The sequence below is a fragment of the Girardinichthys multiradiatus genome, chromosome 21, assembly GCF_021462225.1.
Source record: "Girardinichthys multiradiatus isolate DD_20200921_A chromosome 21, DD_fGirMul_XY1, whole genome shotgun sequence".
Lineage (NCBI taxonomy): Eukaryota > Metazoa > Chordata > Actinopteri > Cyprinodontiformes > Goodeidae > Girardinichthys > Girardinichthys multiradiatus.
In genome coordinates this window covers 33,391,805-33,413,423 of record NC_061813.1, presented here as the reverse complement: position 1 = coordinate 33,413,423, position 21,619 = coordinate 33,391,805, and the positions used below count along the sequence as shown (strand labels likewise).

Sequence of the window (21,619 nt, the reverse complement as noted above, 5' to 3'; positions counted from 1 at the left end):
CCATCCATCCATCCATCCATCCATCCATCCATCCATCCATCCATCCATCCATCCATCCATCCATCTCCTTCTTGTGCAATGCTGACCTAAAACTGCAGAAAAACTAACCTAACCTAAAGTTAGGCCTGTGAGGATTTTACCTTTCTATAACAGACCACACCTAATAATAATGAAATGTTTTGGTGACCACCCAGCTGGATTAGAAGCAGTGGCCAACACTGAAAACTGTACTCGTACTCATTGTCGTCCGCTTCATCCGAGACCAGGTCGCGGGGGCAGAAGACTCAGTAGAGACACCCAGACTTCCCTCTCCCCAGACACCTCCTCCAGCTCCTCTGGGGGGAGCCCAAGGCGTTCCAAGACCAGCCGGGAGACATAGTCCCTCCAGGGTGTCCTGGGCCTCCTCCAGGTGGGACGTGCCTGGACCACCTCCCGAGGAAGGTGTCCAGGAGGCATATGGTATAGATGCCCGAGCCACCTCAACTGGCTCCTCACGATGTGGAGGAGCAGCGACTCTACTCTGAGCTCCTCACCCTATCTCTAAGCGAGTGCCCGGCCACCCTACAGAGGAAGCTCATTTCAGCCACTTGTATCCGGGATCTCGTTCTTTCGGTCATGACCCAAAGTTCATGGCCATAGGGGAGGGTAGGAACGTAGACCGAGTGGTAAATCGAGAGCTTCACTTTTTGGCTCAGCTCTGTCTTCACCATAACAGACTGGCTCAGTGTCCCCATTACTGCGGCAGCTGCACTGATCCGTTTGTTGATTTCCCGCTCCATTCTCCCCTCACTCGTGAACAAGACACCAAGATACTTGAACTCCTCCACTTTAAGCAGGAACTCCCCTCCAACCTGAAGAAGACAAGCCACCCCTTTCTGGTCGTGACCGGTTGGGCAAACTCCCAATGAACCCTTGAGTACCCTGAAGAGAGTGTAGAGCTGGTCCAGTGTTCCACGGCCGGGACGAAAACCACAGTGCTCCTCCTGAAGCTGAGGTTCGAAAATCTGCCGGACTCTCCTCTCCAATACCCTGAGAGGCTGAGGAGTGTGATCCCCCTATGGCTGGAACACACCCTCCGGTCACCCTTCTCATAAAGGGGGACCACCACCCCGGTCTGCCAGTCCAGAGGCACTGTCCCCAACCGCCACACAATGTTGAAGAGGCGTGTCAACCATGACAGCCACTAGACACCCAGACACTCAGGGCGGATCTCATCCACCCCCGAAGCCCTGCCACCGTGGAGCTTTTTAACCACCTCGGTGACTCCAGCCTGGATGATGAAAGAGTCCAACCTCAAGTCCCCAGCCTCTGCTTCCACCAGGGAATGTGTAACGGCAGGGTTAAGGAGATTCTCGAAGTACTCCTTCCATTGCCAGAATCGCTTCAGACCAACTGGTAGTCTTTCTCCATGGCCTCACCAAACTCCACTGATGTGGAATTTTCTTATCAAAGTGGGTAGAAGTTGACTCATAACAAGAGAAAATCCGGACTTTGTCTTCATAAGTTTTATTTAAAGGCATTCAGCGTTTGAATGACTCTGTCACCGAGCAAGTCAGTTGAAACAGAGCCCCAATCAACATTTACACACAGTATTTATACCAGAACATGACAGTGTTATCTCAACTTCAAAGAGTCTGTGTTTTATGACCCAAACCCTTCTTGAGTTCAAAGGTGACAAGGTTATCTAGGAACAGACCTAACTACCCTTCCTGACATCGTCCTAAAAGATGGGTCTGAACCATTAAACTTCTGACATTGGCTTTTACAGCTTCCTCCTCTAACACAGATGCTCAGAGGAGTGAGGTAACGAAAGGTCATACACTTTGGAACATTTACTACAAGAATTTCCATCACACCACCCAGGCCTGAGTTTTTGCCTACGCCACACCCCGGGCAGCGGCACGCTTGGCCTCACGGTACCCGTCAGCCGACTAAGGAGTTCTCACAAGCCAACCACAACTGATAGGACTCTTTCTTCAACTTGACAACTTGATCCTTTACTGCCGGTGTCCACCACTGGTTTCGGGGATTGCCACCGTGATAGGCAGCCACAGACCTGATGGCCAAAGCTACAGGCGGCAGCATCAAGGTTAGACACGGAGAAAATGGTCCACTTTGACTCTATGTTACCAACGTCCCCCGGAATCTGGTCAAAGCTCTCCTGGAGGTGGGAGTTGAATACATCCCTGGCCAAGAGCTCCGCCAGACGTTCCCAGCAGACCCTCATTATTTGCTTGGGCCTGTCAAGTCTGTCCAGCTTTCTCCTCTTCCAGGTGATCCAACTCACCACCAGGTGGTGATCAGTGAACAGCTCAGCCCCTCTCATCACCCGAGTGTCCAAAACATGCAGCCAAAGATCTGAAGACACGACAACGAAGTCGATCATTGCCCTCCTTCCTAGGGTGTCCTGGTGCCAAGTGGACTGATGAACACCCTTATGCTTGAACATGGTGTTCGTTATGGAGAATCCGTGACTAGCACAGAACTCCAATAATGAAACACCACTCGGATTCAGATTGGGGAGGCCATTCCTCCCAGTCATGCCTCTCCAGGTGTCACTGTTGTTTCGCACATCAGTGTTGAAGTCCACCTGCAGAATAATGATGTCCCTCGGAGGGGAACTATGCAGCACCGCTGACAGGGAAGCCAAGAAGGCCGGATACTCCGCTCTACCATTTGGCCCATAGGCCGAAACAACAGTCAGAGAGCTGTCCTCAACCCGATGGCGCAGGAATGCGACCCTCACATCCACTGGGGTAAACCCCAACATGAAATGGGCTGGGGGGCAACAAGCAAACCCACCCCAGCTCGCCGCCTCTCCCCCGTGGGATGATAAAACACATTTTTCTGTTTGTCAAACATGACTGGTGTCTCGTTCCAAAGAGCCTTAATATCAAAAGTATTACTGGTTCTTTGCTAAGTTGTCTGTTATAACTAGACTCAACAAACTGTATGTCTTTATGTCTGGATTATAATAGAGTCCAAGCAAGTTTGGATACCAGGAAGCAAAACATAAAGAAATGATTTTTTATACTACATAATATTAGTGTTGTGGGAAATACACTGTTACATAAAACTAAATTATTAGTAACAATTACCACCATTTGAACAAGTTTAGCGACTTCAATAGAGCTTATTTATAGAACTTGTTCATTAAATACATTAAATATTGCCGCTTAGGGATTACACGATATTATCGCTCCTTTGTCTTGAAAATCATTTGAAAGAAAGGTAGAATTTGGAGAGGGAACTAAATCTGAGAAACCTTCATGCCCACATCAGATAACATTTTATTATTTGGTTCTATAATTAGCCACAAACGTTTGATCTTTATCTTCTAACAAACCTCAAGTTCTTCTCAGAAGCCTCCCGTCTGTTTGTTTGTAATCAAATGAAGGGTATCTCTCTAATTCAATAATGAAAAGTTAGAAGACAACGTTGAAAAGTAAAATAATAAATTCCTTACTTTAATGATAAGATAAGATCCTTGTCCCTCTGTAGCACGTAAGGGCTTATAGTGAACACTCAGAAATTAAGCTTTAGGCCACTGGTTTGGTTCTGACATGTTTTAAAACACAACAACTTATTGTGTGACATTTATTTCAATGCTTTTGTGTTGCAGTTGATGTACAGTTCATGTGCTCTTCTGTTCACAGTGTCTGCCGCTGCGTGGTCATGGGTTTGTCCTGGACAAGTACCAATGCCAGTGTAAAAAAGGATTCTTCCACCCCAATAGAGTGGCAGTCAATGGCTTCACAAGTAAGTTCTGATAAATCTGACTCTATAAAAAACGTCAGATTTCTGCATATAGACATTGTTGATGTGCTTGATTTGAGCAGCAGCTACCAGATGAGTTTATCTGTGTGAGATAATACATGCTAAACTGAAGTAACATGCAGTTGGACCTTTGTAATTCAGCACAGTTACAATATTATCAGTAGTACAAAGTGTGTGCCGCTACTAAGATATTACCTCTACATTAGTCGTGTCATCAGCAGCTGTTCAGGTAAGGTTATTTCGGGTGTGGCTTTAACATTTTCCAGTCTTCCTGCTATTAGCGGCCATTATTTTTATGATAACCAAAGGAAAACTTTGTATTACTAAGAGAGCAGATGATGTGAAACTAACCACCATCTTAAAACAATACATCTTTTCATTGTTGATAACTTCAACCAGCTTCAGTGTCTTAGCAATGAGCACAGCTAACACTACTAAAACACAGATCTGTGGGTGTGTATTCTTCAAAATGCAGATGTTTCCCTGATCTCTGAGATTCCAAAAATGGTGCCAGCATTTCTGAAAGTCTTGCTCTCTCTCTGTCTCTCACAGCCTGAATGACCTGCAGACATGTTTCAACATGTGTAGAAACCACAGAATAGTTTCTCTTATCGTTGCTTCTTCTCAGTTAATTTTAAACACCTCACTTATACTGAAAACAGCTGATTGCTTGAGTTTTGTCAAGAAAATCTCATCCACCTTGAAGAGTGTTGTTAGCACAACCTGATAGTGCTTATGATGTGTTCAAGGATTGGGAAAAGATACAATTTTTGAGTTTATAACTAGTTTCACTGGTTAGCTGAGGATTTCTCAGTGCATCTATAATAGTGTCTGTGCATTTTAAGTCAAATGAATCTATTATTTTACCTAAGGAACTTGAACTGAAGCGTGGCTGACTGTCACTACGGTAAATGGCGTTCTATTTGGGAGTGAAAACTTCAAACTGACAGCATATATTTCAATACTTCATGCAGTAATTAAATGGCAGAATTTGGTTACCTGCTACTTCAATCTGTCTTCTAATGCAGTGTTTGAAATTTCTGAAATTTAAGTTTAATTTCTTAAGTTTTAAATTCTTAATTTATTTTTCATTCTAACAAAAGTAGACATTTATTTAAATATGAGCAGCATTATTGATGCAGTACTATTAAATTATGGTTTCCATGACAACAGAGGATAAGATACAATCAAAAAGCTGTAAATAGGATGGCAGTGACCAGGTTGCAAATACTTCAGGATTATGTAATTAATATGATAATAAGCTAGTGTTTCAGATGGCTTTATCTTGAAACACCAGAATAGTTCAGGTTTGTTAAGAATTTTTAAGGCTTAACTTTGAACATGAATTCATTTTGTTTTAGTTTAAGCTATTTTTAAAAATTTTGTTTTCACACAGATGGTTGAAATTTAGTCATATGACCTGTTCAGTGAATGTATTTCTTTGTCTCATTCTAAATACCATTGTTTCCAAACAGTCGCTCAGAGTTAAGATTTCTTTAATAGGATCTATCAAATCTTTTAAATCTATTCATGAATTCAAACCCAAGCTGATTAGAGATTCAGATTTATCCCCACAAAGCTAGTATTAGAATCAGTCTGTTTCATCTTGCTTCATCAGCAGTAAACACATTTTCATTACTTTTCCATACATTTATGCACTTTCTGTTCTGACTTGTGAAAATGATACAGATGTTTGACAGAGCAGTTTTACATGTAGAGCTGTTGTCAAAGAATAATTTGGCTGATGGAAAAAGTCCAAGAAAATCGGGTTGAAATCTGTTAAAAAAACATTTTGAGCTGCTGTTTGGTTTCTCAGCTTTTATAGACTGAAATTTTGATGATGGAGATCATCTTTACATGGAGTTCACCTGATTTGTTTTAGTTCAGCTGTTATTCCTGTACATGTACATTTCTATAGTTCCTTTTGGGCGAATTTGATGTTGCTGGAACCTTCTAGGATTCACAAAGATGCTATATTTTATGTCTGTTTATGACATTTTCTTGCAAGAAGTTAGGGAGCTGTAAGATCTGTGTTATTTTACCAAAAATACAGTTGAACGTTGAACAATGAGCCCATTCTCCCTTCATTAAAGTTTATGATGAGCGTTTATCAGCCCTGTCTGAAAATGGACGCAGCCTCACCATCTTGGGAGGTTAATCCAGTTCGAGATGGGAAATATCTTTTTAATGATAGTTTCTATCTGCAGTTTATTCTGTCTGCTGTGAGTTAATTAAAAAGGAGGCTTTTTGCAAACACAGACCTCCAGCGGTTTCCACCTGCCCTCTTTCAATTTCCCTACTATGCTTTCATTTTAGTCATCTTTCCGCCTTGCTTCATCCCACTCAAACTCTCTCCAGTCTCCTCTTTTTCTTAACCATATTTTTCACTCGGTTTTTCAAAATACTTTCGAACTCATAGTTAACTTGATGTTTCTTGTTTCACACCTGGACAAAAAAGCAAAGGCATTTCATTTTTCTGTCTACTTTGTGGCATTACGGATATGTTAAATTCTGCTTGTGTTGCAACAATCCTATTAATCCACAAGGGAACATCCTCATAGACGACATTCCTGCTCAATTATATGTATATAAAGTTAATGTATCCATGCTTCCTCTGACCGTCACTCAAGCATAGTAGCAACAAACCAATAGAAATATGTGTGACTCATTGCTATGGAGATAAGTAGTCCCTTTGAAGTGATCAGTGATGGGCTTTGAAAAAAATAGGACAATTCTTTTTAAAGGCAAAATCCCTTCAAATCTCAAAGACAATAGCTTCTTCCAATAAAACCCCCATCAAAGCTCCATAAGTCTAAAATCTGTTATCTATCCAGCCATATGGGCATCTCTCAAGGGATTTCTACACAAACCGATAAACAGTTCTCTTTTTACCTCAGTTTATTTTTGTACAATTTGTTTTGGTTCCCTGAGCGTTTATTGTTGTAATCAAGCATAATTCCCCATTTGTTTTGTTCCGACTGCTTTGGAGCTTAAAGAGATCCTTTTGAAGCTTTTTATTTAACTACATATTCAGTCCTACTGATAGGTCTTGAGTAGTTGAAGGGAAACTTGAAAAGTACATACGTTTGTCTTTACTAGGCTGGTTACTGTTATCAAGGTGTAACAAAGATTAGATAGTTTTTGTTTTTAAAATGGCTAAGATTTTCTAATAAACTGTTTTTAACAGTTTAAAACTGAAAATAATGAGATCCCAAAGAAACTGGTTGTATAGAGCCCAGAGTAATTCATCGCTCCCCCTGCTCCACCTGTTGCTGCACACTTATGATTAGCTGGCTGAAAGAAGGCAACTAAGTTGGAAATATCTCTGGTGATGAAAAACACAGTTGTGGTGTTGAAACTAAATGAATGCAAGCCATCACTTTAATGAAGTCAAGTCAAGTCAAGTTTATTTATATAGCGCTTTTCAGCAACAAGGTATTCAAGGCGCTGTACATAAGACAATATGATGCAGAAAATCAAACAACAGAGGTAATTAAAAAAATAAAGAGAATACAAAGATGGATAAGAAAACGAAAGGAAAATTGGACTGAAAACTTAACTAATAATGTTTGGATGGCACATTCAAAGGTCACTCTAAACAAATAAGTTTTTCATTTTGATTTAAAGCAACTTAGGGTTTCAGTGCTTTTACAGTTTTCTGGCAGTTTATTCCAGATTAGTGGAGCATAAGAACTAAAAGCTGCTTCTCCATGTTTGGTTCTGGTTCTGGGTATGCAGAGTAGATTTGAGCCAGAAGACCTGAGAGGTCTGGCTGGTTGATACACTGACAAGAAGTCTGTAATGTATTTTGGTGCTAAGCCATTAAGTGATTTATAGACTAACAGAAGTATTTTAAAGTCTATTCTCTGAGCTACAGGGAGCCAGTGTAGGGACTTTAGAACCGGGGTGATGTGCTCCACTTTCTTAGTTCTAGTGAGGACGCGGGCAGCAGCGTTCTGGATCAACTGCAGCTGTCTGTTCAACTTTTTAGGCAGACCTGTGAAGACACTGTTGCAGTAATCAATTCTACTAAAGATGAACGCATGAATTAGTTTTTCAAGGTCCTGCTGAGACATTAGTCCTTTAATCCTGGAGATGTTCTTTAGGTGATAGAAGGCTGACCTTGTTATTATCTTTATGTTCCTCTGAAGGTTCAGGTCTGAGTCCATCACTACACCCAGGTTTTGAGCCTGATTGGTGGTTTCTAGGTGTATTAACTGAAGCTGTGTGCTAACTTTTAAACGCTCTTCCTTTGGTCCAAAGATTATTACTTCAGTTTTGTTTTGATTCAGCTGAAGAAAATTGTGGCACATCCATGCATTGATTTCTTCTAAGCATTTACCAGGGCTTGAATGGGTTCATGGTCGCCTGGTGACATCGTAACGTATAGCTGTGTGTCGTTTGCATAGTTATGATAACTTACGTTGTTGTTTATTAAAATCTAAGTTAGGGGGAGCATGTAGATATTGAATAGGAGGAGCCCTAAGATGGATCCTTGGGGAACGCCACATGTGATTTTTATGGTCCCTATCAGGGGCCCAAGTTTTTCCTGAACATGCTAATATCTGATAGAGTTACAACTGGGGCCCAGACTGTATCACAGAGAAGTGATTTGAGGGTCCTGATTAGGAGGAGATAGATTAGGAGGTGGTGGAGGTCCGCGGCATTTGGAAGATGTTGGTTCAGTAGCAGGGCCTCGGCCAAGGGGGGTGTTGAATGGAGAAGATGTCAGAGCCATTTGGGTCCCGATTTTAAGAGCTCCTTTCATGTTATCAGAATCCAGTAAAGCAAAAAGCGGGCTCAGTGGGGAGATGGGAGAGTTCTGTGCGGTCTCGGTCGGGGTCTGGGTTGAGGGGGGTTTAACGGGGGGGTCGGTCTGGGTCTGGGTTTGGGGGGGAGGGGGGTATAATGGGTGGTTCACTTCTCCTGTGGAGACCTTTTGTGATGACCTCTCTTTCTCAGCCAACTGGCCAGTTGTCTCTGCTGGAGCTGTTGGAGGCAGCGTTATCATTGTCGTTGATACTCCATGTTCTCTGCTGAAGGTCGAAGCTGCTGGCAGATTATTTACTGAATAGAAGAGATTAGATGTGGGACGTCTGGCTCCTGGCTTGTTCAAACAGAAACCATCTTGCTTGAAAAGGTGTCTTTTTTCCCCAAAAATATTTAAGTTGTCGATGAAGTTCACAGGTGTAGCAGCACATGTTTTTTTCAAACATTTATTAATCATCAGAAGTCTTGAAAAAATCTCATCTCCACAGAAAATCGGTGCAAAGGGTCCGCTGAGAAACACCTTGATATTGAGACCTCCAACAATATTCAGAAGACGAGTGAAATCCTCCTTCAGTCTTTCTGATTTTTTCTGAGCCACGTCATCCATGGCTCCACAGTGTATAATAAGGTTTTCTAGAGACGGGCACTTTTCTGTGATTGAAATAATATTCTCTGAGATATCAGACACTACGTTACTGGTACCAATCATAACTTCTGTGTTTTTCTTGTTGCAGAAGTTTTTAATCCCATCCACATCTGTGTTGCCCACTATTAGGGTTCTTGGTCTGGTGAGGTACTTTTTCTCTGGCAATTTAGGAGAAGACTGTTTAGAATGAAGGTTGTTCTCAAACTTTTTATTGTTCCCAGAAGATGGATAATTTTCCTGGCTTTCATTCTGTAGTGGAGCAAATCTGTTTTGGAGGAGAACTCCATTATTTCCAGCTGTCTCACTCCTATGAGTTATTGTGACAGCAGCTCGCTGTCGAAGTCTCCTTTTCCCAGGGGAAACAGGGGCATTTCTCTGTAATTCTGGCTATTCTAATTTATTTAATTGCTGAGATCTTCCAGTGAGTCGTCCGCCTCGATTTTTTGGGCATGCGCCTAAAACATGCCAGGGGGGTTTGCCGGTAGGTTTATTCTCAGTGTTCTGATTGCCGGCTGAGTTGTTGAGCTGGCTGTCACTGTTTGGGATCACAGGCAGAGTTGAATCATCACTTCACCCCATATTCACCTCCACATTCACTTCTAGTCAATGGATTTTCATCTCCAAAACAGCCAATTTCTGTAAACGTTTGTCAAAGTCCTCTGTGGTCAAGGAAGGCATCTTATGCTGATTAGCTGGCATCAACTTGTCCTTCTTTGGAGTTCGATTATAAAAACATCAAAATCCTTTAGAAAAAAAAAAAAAAAAATCCTTGGGAGTCACTGGTAAGAAGTAGTTTTAGTCCAATATTTCCGTAATTTTGGCTAAGAGATAAAAAGTTAGGAGTAAAAGAATGCAAGCAAGCAGGGAGCTTAGGAGAAAAACATCTGAGCAGGCAGAAAGGCGGAAGTAGATTTACTCAATGAAGGTCTTATTAAGTAGGCAAGCTTAGAGCAGCAAGTCAATTGCAGGCTGACTACATGAGCAGATTGTCCAAGTAATATCGGCTTATTATACTTGTGTTATGCTATAAAGAGTAAAATAGCAAAATAAAAGGCATAACATTCTGGGTAATAAGCACTTTAAACTACAACTTAGTGTAGCAGTTTATTTTATATTTTTAAGTAGGTTTACAGTGCTGTGAAAAAAGTGATGCCAAAGGTCTGTCTCACGTTTGTCCACAAACCTTTTAAAGATCCTCAAAACGGTTAGGAAATTACTCTGTTGACTGATAAAATGAAAGTGGAACTTTGATTACATCTGGTGTAATACTAACTCAGCATTGCAGAAAAGAAAATTATACTGACCATGAAACAATGTAGTGTTTGTGTGATAATCTGGGTTTTGTGACTAAGGCTCAAGTGTCCAAGGTTTTGCAGCTGTATAATGATTGACAGCATTGCATGTATCAAATCTATAGTTATAATATAACTACATATGTGAATCATTCTTAGAACTAATATTTTCTTCATGAGTAATATAATACATGCAATATGTGATATTATTTTAGCAGCAGTTGGTTGAATCATTGCTATTCTGTTTTAAATAGCAGCAATTTGATCATGTCCCACTTTTTTGTTACAAATTTTTATGTAATAACATAACGTCTGCTATTTTTTACAATAATCTTATTGCGGCCCATACCTAGTCCTTGCCAAGTTAACTATTAGTCCTCAAGTCTCTATGTGTTTTTTACAAGGTAGCATCTTATGACCTCATCACAATGTCCTAAGGCAAGTGCATGTTGCCTTCCATGTTCACACATATAGATCGGTTTATCTTGTGTTGACACATTGTCAATGACTGCTTTTAAGGTCAAAGAAGGATAATCGTAATTATTCAGCAACCCCTCACTCTTCTACAGCAAGAAAGTCAATAACAGGGAGAAATGAAATAGCTGTTGCTCCAGTTTGTTTTTCCTAAAATAAAAACAAAACAAAATGCAAGCCAAGTCAAACTTTGTCAGAATACATTTCAAAAACCTGAGATGCCTTTTTAAAAAAAGAGAATAAACCTTTAGCTAAGCGGAAAGAAAGCTAATTTTGGACAAGCAGCAGCAAAGGGTGTCTTTCTCTAATATTTGCTCATTTGTTGTATAAACAGATCATTTTGAAAAGATGTAGTCAGTAGCAGAAACCTTTTTTCATAAAACAGCTAAAACAGAATCAACACATTACAAGCTAGCTGCTACATATCATCATGATGGAAATAATGAGTCTCGATTTCTGCTGCAACATTCTAATGGTCGGGTCAGTATTTGGCATCAACAACATGAAAGCATGGATCCATCCTGCCTTGTATCTACGGTTCAGGTTGCTGGTAGTGGTGGGGGGATATTTTCTTGGCACACTTTGGGCCCCTTAGTACCAATTGAGCATCGTGTCAATGCCACAGCCTACCTGAGTGTTGTTGCTGACCATGTCCATCCCTTTATGACCACAGTGTACCCATCTTCTGATGATTACTTCCAGCAGAATAACATGCCATGTCATAAAGCACAAATCATCTCAGACTGGTTTCTTGAACATGACAATGAATTCACTGGACTCAAATGGCCTCCACAGTCACCAGATCTCATTCCAACAGAGCACCTTTGGTATGTGGTGGAACGGGAGATTCACATCATGGATGCGCAGCCAACAAACCTACAGCATCTGTGTTATGCTGTCATGTAAACATGGACCAAACTCTCTGAGGAAGTTTTCCAGTACTTTGTTGAATCTATGCCACGAAGGATTAAGGCAGTTCTGAAGGCAAGGGGCTCCAACCCAGTACTAGCAAGGTGTACCTAATAAAGTGGCCGGTGAGTGTAAAGGTGAATGCCAACAAAATAACTACAGAAGACAGACAGAAAACCATAAAAAAGACAAATACAATAAAAATAAGATGAAAAGCTAAAAAATATACATTAAGGAGTGGTTCACTCTGTTGCCTTAGAGCACTAAGGTACTAGGTTCTAGCTTTGGTTGGACATTTCTGTGTGGGGTTTGTTTGTTCTCATCATGCATGTATTGGTTTCGATTATTTATTCTGTTTTCTTCAAATAGTGTAAAATATGGATGTTGGGTTTATTGAAGAGGTTTAATTTGCTTTTTAGTAGGAGGGTGTGCATGAATGATTTATTAGTCTCTTATTAGTCTGTGTTGACATTGCGATTAACTGGCAACCAGGGCCTTGCCTTTCCTGAATTTGTTTACCACCTACCAATAGAAAACCTTCCTCGCCTTGTCCTTGGACTTAGCTGTACCAGTATTTCAAGCTTTATGGTATAATTTTCAACTTTATTTAGAAGTTTTCTACTTTTACCATCCTATCCCAACTTTAGACAGATTTTCCTTAGGCAACTTAATCTCATTGCTCTCTTGCAAACATTGTTTTTCAGCAGCACATATTCTAGCTCATGGATAAATCAATATGTGGAGAAAATGATTTCTTGTGGTTTCTTTTCGGCTTTACTTCTTGTGCAAAGTTTAACTCTGTCATCCTCCATCTGTAGGGCCTGGAAGAAAGGGGAAAGCTGGAGATGATGGTCCTGGTGAAGATGAAGGGTCCCCTGGCGACTGTCTTCCTTGCCAGCAGGGCTGTGCCTTCTGTAAAGACAACTCTCCCTGTGTGGCATTAGAGGATGGCGCTCTTCGCTTGGCTGTGCTCTCCCTCCAATGTCTCTGCATGCTGATTGTCTTCATCAGCATGGTGTTCATATACCACTTTCGCAGGAATAAGGTAGGCGTTATGAACTATGCACAACTAACATTTCCCTTTGGCCATTAGGGCACCAGAGCATTAAATCTCAGCTCAAAAGATAGACATCACTTGTGTCCTAACAAAATCCCAAGAGCATATTCAGAGTTACAGCATTGTGCAAAAGATCTGAATCATCCCTGATTTCTCTCTACTTTATTATAAAAAAGCAAGACTTTTCTGTAAACCTTCAAAATAGCCTTCACAAATATTGCTGAAGGCTTTCTGGAGGTTTGTAATCTCTTTATGGAGTTTACCTCAATAATTTACAAATTTAGGTGATAATTAATGCCTTTGTAACAGTCAAATAACTCACAGAAGCATAGTTGCTACAAAATGGACAGAGTTAGACCTCAGCTTAAGCTCTCAAGTAACTTGAAGGTCTCTGCTTGGCCCTCCTTTATTATGAGGGCAGAAATAGTATTGGATGACAGATCCAATACGTCTTTCTTCGACAGAAAAGGTGGTTGCCAACAGGGTCTTTTGTATGAAATATGCCTGTATTGTTCTCAAAACTCAGTTTCTCCAGGGGGAACTCATTGTTTTTTGTCTGCCCCTTGCATGGAGGCAGGCTGAAATCTCCTATTGCATCAAATCTTGCTTCGCCATCTTCCTTTATTTCCACAGAGTTTTGTCTTAGATGTTTGGCATGGATTAGTTTTCTACTTTGACTTCAAAGTTTTTTGCTGCCAAAAATTCAGAAACATAAACAAAACAAATTTAAGGTAATTACAGTTTTTCTCAGACAGCTACGATGTTATGCAATTTCACAGTACCCAATTATTACTGGAAGACGATTTTTTTAAACCACCCAACTTTAATCTATGAGCTATTTAGTTATTAACATGGTCCTAAATTCAAGACAAGAATCAGTGTTGTGACGACAAATGCAGACGACTTTGCAAAGAATCTGTTTTGAATTGGTTTTCCAGGGCTTTTGTTATCAGTCTTTCACACGGACACAATTTGTTCCCATTTATGCAGTTTAAATAATACCAAATTTTGATGATGACGAGTAGAGATGCACCAATCAGAGATTTGCAGCTGATTTTGTAAAAGTATGACCTGCTGGTACTGATTGTATTTATTCTGATACAAGAACTATAATTAACAGCATTAAAAATACTTTTTCCTAGCCTTTATGTCATGAGTGGTCATTTATTAGCATTGGGATCAGAAGAGATTAGTCACTGTAAAACAGATTGTAATTATTTTAACTCAAAGACAAAATGATTTTGGAGTTGTCTCTTACATTAGTGAGTAGCGTAATTAGACTTACTAACCCCAGATTAATTGGGGGTAAACATCAGTCTTCATGTTGAGTTCCTTCAGAATGCAGAGATTTGAGAATGAGAACATTTGAACATTTGCCAACATTTGAAAATCCAGCATGTTTCATAACAAACAGAGCCTGAAAAATAAACTATAAATTATAAGAGTATTGTTGTTAGAATTATCTGTTAGCAAGATAGGGTATTACCATGTTTGAGTTTCAAACCTGCCAGTCACTGTTCAGCGTCGGTCAGGCTCAAAATTGATTGGTTCTGGTCACCAGCTTACATCTTGTTACATTTCTCATAATTAGACAAGCAAAGTCAGTCAACACTGGACAACATATCTTCTTTAAATTGTAAATGCGGGTAGCCTTTCCTGCAATAGAAACCAGTAAGATGATCCCTTATGCTATTAAAATGGGTGGACGTTTCATATGTTACAAAGGTTTGTTATAATTCATCCACATTATTATCTACTCTGATATGAATACAGGACTTTGCTGTTAAATATCCTTGCAGACTTTGATACAAAATTAAAACCTCTCTGTCATTTTATTTTGATTGAAAATGAATATATCTCATCTAGTTAAGAGAAGTCAGGCTATAGTTTGTTTCTGTTTGTATTTTTAAATGGGTGGCACAGCTGTATCCTGCGCCCTGAAAGCCCCTTAAGCATCTTGTCAATTAGAGGACGCGATGTTGCAAAAATATACAACATAAAGGAACAACAGGAGGTGTCTGAAATGGTGACTCCATCAATAAAAAAGGCCATTATAGGAAGAGATTTTACTATATTTTATTCTCTTTCATGCCCAAAAATAAAGAGGCTTTATTTCCTGTCTTTTAACTAAGCTCCATAAGCAATTAGTGGCTTGGATAAACCAGTGCAATTTAACATGATAATAAAACATATCAGAGTTTAAATGTAAGACAAAATGTTTTTTTCATAATCGTAGTTCTAATTTATTGCAATATACATTTCTAGCAAAAAATATTTACTCGGATTCAGAGATGAATCAATCTATTGGTCTAAGATGGCAGTTTTGTCTAATAACACTTAAAATCCAATGACCTCTAGTTGTAACAAAGACAACATTTATCACGCATTTATAACGCATTTATGACTTTCTCCACACATGCAATAGAAAACTATCAGGCAAACAATAAAAACCCTTACATTAATGGGACAAACTTGTCCTGTTGTCTAGGAAAACCAGTTTTCTTTGAATATTTTTAAATAATAGATTCTGGGATTTTTGGAATGAATTGTTAAACATAAGTTTTATTTTCAATTAGCACCTTGAAGCCAGCCTCTGTGAAGGTATTAGGTTGAATTACTGCCTTTCTATACCAATTTCTGTCAGTGAGTAAATTCATATTTATTGGATATATAAAAATAAATGCCTACTTAAAAAATTATATAGTGGCACCGAATAACCAGTCCTTGAAGTCACTGGTTGCTTTCCAAAACTTGTAGTATACTTTCTTTGAATTCACAGGTTTTTTTTTTTTACTTTCCTGAAACTTATCTGGTACTTTCTGTAACTTGCCTTGAATGTTCTGACAAGTCCTCAGAAAGTTGTAGAGAAGTATCCTGTAAGTTCAAGAAGGTGCCCAGTTACAAGTCATACCATACATCCTGGGCCCTGAAAGTACCCAGTAAGTTAAACAAAAGTTCCTAGAAAGTAGTGGGAAAGTTCTGGAAGGTTACTAGTATGTTCTTAGGTAAAGTAGATCTGTATGCTCTACTAAAGTCACTGATAAGTTCTACAGAAGGAAACAGGAAGCTGCAGGAAAGTTCCAGAAAATAACCTGTACGTTCTGAAGTACCCAGTAAGTTTAAGGAAAACATTGGGAAAGTTCTGATATTTTTCAAAAAGTAACCAGTTTGTTACAGTAAAGTAACTCACAGGTTCCAAATACATATGAAGTTGGTGGTAAATTCCTGGTAGGTTCCATAAAGGTTTAAAAGACCTAACTTCTAAGCTCTGGAAAAGCACAGGCTGTTTTATGTAGGAAAACAAAATTGTTATGCACCATTTGTCCTGGTGTCTTTTGTCAGTGTTTGTTTTTTGAAGGTATTGCTTGTTCACCGAGACCAGAACCAAATCATGTTTTACACATATTACAACACTATTGAAATCAAGCTTTTGACACCTGAATTCGAAGCTTAGAAATATCTCTTAGCTGAAAATAAACTGTTTCTGATTCAGCCACGAGAATAGCACTCCAACCTGCCAGAATCAATAATAATAATAATAATAATAATAATAATAATAGGTTTTTATTGTATGGTTTGGTTGGTCTTCTTCAAATATATAAAATATAACATCTAGTTCCTGTTCTGTTTAAATCAAATTCAAATTAAAAATGGACCTCTACTAAAACTAATAAAAACAAAGGTGTCTCAACCTTTCAGAAAACTGGGCTAAGACGTTTTGGGTTTTGCCTATTTGACCTTGGGTTTACTTTGGACCACAGCCCACGTGTACAGACAAATGAACACTATTGATTTGGACAAGAGTCGTACTTTTATTTTAATTTTATTTTGACTCATACTAAAAATATGAAGTTAAAGATGACACCTTCAAAGCTTAAAACCCGTGCCATCCTTTTGTTTTGGCAGAGCATCAGAGCGTCAGGTCTCGTGCTGCTGGAGGCCATTCTCTGTGGAGCCCTCCTTCTCTACTTTCCGGTAAGCTAGTCTATTACTGATCATGTTCAGCTAACATGTATTTGTATTTATTTGGGATCAAGATTGCCAACCTGGAATAAGCTGTTTATTTTACAGATAGTTGATCTAATTATCTGTAACTTTTAAATGTTTCTGTTACACTCTTTAACAAAGGATGGACTTTTGCATTCCAGCACTGCCTGAATAGGCTTTTTTGCAACCAGAAATATTTTGTCTTTCTTTAAATGTAGAGAATCTTTCTTCCTCTGCCAGCAGACAGTTCACAGGAACATTAACATGTATGCAGCACTTTTGTTTGATTTGTTCCAATGGTAAAATCCATTATAAATTAAAATTTAAAGCTATTAGGCGAGGGGATATTAAGGTAACTATCAATTGTAGGAACAGTGTGACTAAAATCTTTATGGGTTCAGAAACTGACTTTTTTTAAACTATGTTAATTGTGGAACCTGGCCTTGCTTCATTGAACAACCAGAAAGTGAAACAAACTAAATTCAACGAAGAGAATTTACAAATCTCTTTTGAGTTTCCTGTTTTTTCTGCCTGCCTCCTACATGCAGTTAGGACCTACACCACAAATACTAAGTGGAAACACGTTGAAAACACAGAAAAAGCTGCTCAGCAGTTAAAATAAGAGTTTCAAAGGGTTTGACTGTAATCCCAGTAAATACTTTTTGTCACGGAGTGACATTTTGGACTTTATTTTATGTTTTCTTGTGATGGTTTATTTTGTCTAGATGTTTCTATTAAGTTTATTAGTTTGTTTTGCTCCCTCTACTGCTTCCTGGTGTTTTGTTGTTCTCCTCCATCATTAAGTTTCCTTATGGTTGTTTCCTTATTACTTTGTATGGTTCTATTATTGATTAGTCTCTGTATTAGGGTCCTTTGTTCTCCTGGATTCATTAGATCCTCTTTTAATATCTCTGTGTTTAATTATTATTTGGTATTCTTTTTCACCTTGCACACTTCTTGTTTTTCTAGTCTGTTTTCTGTTCCTCCTCGTCTTTCTGTGTTCTTATTCTGTTCTGTCTAGCTTAGTTCTTTATGTTTAGTTTCTAGTGTTCCAGTTCTGATTCCTGTTAGGTCAACTTGAGTTATTGTTGACTTTTATTCTAGTCCTCTGCTTCATTCTCAGTTTGTTTCTATCAGTGTTTGTTTGTTTACTTGTAGTCAGGGTTTCCTTTTGCTTAGGCCTTAGGTTCTTGTTATTCTTCTGTTCCTTCCAGTTCCTCTGTTTCCTTTACCTCTTGGCTAGATTTCTTATGTTTTGGTTATTTTATCTTAGTCTATTGTTCTGCTTAGGTCTTGGTTTCTCTTTATTGTTTATTTGTTTCACCTGTTGCTTCTGCTCCCCTGCCTCCTTGTTGCACCTGTTCTCAGTTCCCTTGGTTACCTGACTTTGTCTTTCCCCAGTATATTAGTTGGTTTGGTGTCTCTGTTCGTGGCTGGTTCCTTGTGTTCGTCACACCTTGTTCTTGTCCATGATTATGCTTTCTTTTTTTGCCACGCCTTGCCTTGGGAAACCTGGAGTGATTTTGCTACGTTTTTTGACCTTGTAAAATAAATCTTTGCATTACAAAGATGATCCTGCCGAGCTCTTGTCTGCACTTTGGTCCGATCCAAAACCACACTGTGACACTTTTCCATTGATTATTGAGATATATGTATACATACATTTCAGTTTGCCTTTTTTTTTTATTCAAATGTAAATAAAATAGATTATTTCTTTTGCTTTTATTGTCTTTATGGAGGTGCCTGTTTCATTTGCGGTCAAGAGTAAAACTTCTTGGTTTCATAGCGTCAATATTACCTCAGTCAGACTAACTCTGTCCAAATACTGGGCTTTCTAACTGCTCATAACGTGCAGTACATCATATAATTCAGGTTTTTTTTATTCCTGTATGTCTGATTCTGTTTATAAGCAGAAACAGAGTGTGATAAAACATAAGAGGCAGAAGCAAACATCCTGCAGCTTGTTGTTGGCCCCCTGCCAAATATAAACCATCAAGTCGCCATCTGTTGAAGTGCCTTACATGCTGCTTCACAGTTAATCAGACAGTTTCTTCCTCTCAGTGTATTTTCATACATTCTGGCCTTTTTAATTTAGGAGGTGTTTTAATTAATTAACTACAGCCGCAGCATTTCAGCCACACCCAGCCATTCTCTCTCTCTTAGAAAGTCAGCAGTGGGTATGATTCAAGGAGAAACATTTAAATCTTTAATTTCAAGATTTTGTTTGGCATGGAGCAAAAAAAAAAGCTTTTTTAATTTCAAATGCTGTTCCAGTTTATATCTGCATTCATACATTGGCATAAATGTCTCAATAATTATGGGCTTTCATGTTTTATTTTCACCAACCTTTTTGAAGGGTAGAATCATTATACAACACAAGACTTCAAACATTTTTTAAAAACAGGAACTGGGTAAAAACTTTAATGTAATGTGGATTTACCAAACATATCGTGTAAATCAACTTTGTTTGCCCTTAAATACATTTTGTTGTGTACTTGGAGTCTGTAGGAGTGCAGAAAAGTTGAATTTAGTCTCCAGGTGATGCGTAGACATCTTTATATTCTGTTTGGGTCATATTTTTCAATCGGTTCAGTTTTCTCTATCTTCTATTACGTTTTTTGAACTGTTACGTCACTGTATTTGCTGTGGAACAGCTAAACTAGGTCATGGAGGACCGCACTTCAGACCAAAGCATTGCATTTATATAGACCTCAACTGAATGATTTAAGTGTGAAAAGGAAGGATTTAAAAGCATGATATGTCCCCTTTAAACTCTTAACAAACTGCACCTCCACCCCAGGCACCAACAAGCTTCTGGCATTATTCTGGTTGAATACTTGACTGCGCTTTTTTGCAGAGTTGGTATTTATGATAGTTGATTTCCTGGTACAGACCTGCTTGAAACTTAAAACTTGGACACAGTTTTATATTCCCTCCGTATAAAAACCCGAAAACACTCAAAACTGACTTTAGAACAGATAAAAGAATGATTGAGCTTTTGAAATGGTCCCAATTTAATTCCTGTTCAAATTTATGGGTTTAAATTGGTGGAGTTCATTAAAATTGGCTGCTTTGCTGGTACTGACCTGGATTTTAAGAACAATCCATACATTTTGAATAGGATAAGAGGTTTGAGCCATTCCAGAAGCCTAATGCTAGCCTGCTTTTTCCATTCCTAAATCAGTTCTGATTTGCATTTTAGAAGCAAGTTTAACCTCAAAATGGCCTGAGAGGATAAATGACCAAAGGTCGTCCTTAAAGCCCAAAGAAAATGAACAGCTACTCACATGAACAAGCCATACTCCTTCTGGAGAAATGTTTACATGACAAAGATTGAGTTATTGTCACATTTTATGGTTGTCAAGGACCAAAACGCAAACAGGACACAGACAGCTGCATAGTGAAAAGATGATTTGAAAAGTAAATTACAAGCTGAGAGACAGAACAACAGAACACAGGAACCAGGCTGAGTACATCAGTAGAATCCAGCAGTAAATGTGAGAAAACCAAGGGCCTAAATGTAGTGGTAGGAGACTGCTGCAACGAGAAACTGGTGAATCTTGATTATTATGATGTAAAAACATAACAAAACATAAACAAGGAGCTGATAAATCTTGACTATTGACACGAAAGGAACATCAACACAAAAAACGGTTAAACATAAAAATCACAGGACCTCGAAATACAAGAATCAGAATAAAGAACTCAGATAAATGCAAATTCAAAGTCCATCAGATCATGAGAGCTCTTTGGCCACAATGGTAAGAGGCATGTCTGGAGGAGTCAAAAAACAAAATGGTACCAACTGTCCAGCATGGTAGTAGTAGCATCACGCTGTGGGGTTGTTTGGTGCATTGCACAAAATGAATCCAAAAATTAGAAAGCAACAGTTGCAAATTCTTCACATTCAATTCAAATCAGCAGCTGGATGGTTCAAACTTGACAGGGTAGTGATCCCCAAACATCAAAAATGGGTTTGGAATGGAAAACAGAGGCTAACATTAAACTTCTCGGATAACATTCCTGAAGGCCCAACCTCAAACCTTTTCAAAATCTTACAGATTATGCTTTGAAGACAATTTTGCATTATCAGTCAACACACCAAAAAGATTAACAGATAAAACCTTCAATTAAGCTTCAAAGGCATTAAGACAACAACGGCAAGAATAATTATCGATCAATAAAAACTCTGTGGTCTTTTAAAGTTTCATGTTATGAAAGTAATCCAGTGTTCTGGAGGTTGATGATTAAATGCATGTCTGCTTGGGAATTCTATTAGGTGATCTACACTTGAAAATGTAAAGCAATAGTTTTAGATCATTGCCTTTTGGCTCCGTTTGTTTCATTTAAATAACCTATTGATGCATATAACAAACTGAGGGTTTATTAACCACAAACTGAATTAATATAACGTGTCAGACAGTATAATTATATAATCCACATTAAAAAACAAATCAATTTGTGTCAGTCAGTTACATTCCAAGCCCAACTTCTGCATAACCTCATCATCTCTTCAGATGAATAGGCTCCCTCCGAACACCCACGAAACCATTGATTTACCTTGAGCCACCAATATATCTTCCTCTTTGGTGCTCAGGGAAATGGATAATTGCAATTTAGTTGCAATCATGCAGAGCCGTACGCCTTGTGAAGCGATACAAAGAAAACGTAATTAAAGCCAGCTGATTTAGAGCTGGCTAATCAATG

General features: G+C 38.9%; 1 protein-coding gene across 2 annotated transcripts in view; it reads left to right on the top strand.

Moving 5' to 3' along the window:
* The window catches only part of gpr158a (G protein-coupled receptor 158a), a 105,148-nt gene that overhangs the window by 40,807 nt on the left and 42,722 nt on the right, over positions 1-21,619 (top strand). For both annotated transcript variants that reach the window (XM_047349698.1, XM_047349699.1), the window contains exons 3-5: positions 3,657-3,759; positions 12,687-12,913; positions 16,832-16,900. In XM_047349698.1, coding sequence (XP_047205654.1) covers positions 3,657-3,759; positions 12,687-12,913; positions 16,832-16,900 — 399 coding nt within the window. The remainder of the gene's footprint in view (positions 1-3,656; positions 3,760-12,686; positions 12,914-16,831; positions 16,901-21,619) is intronic.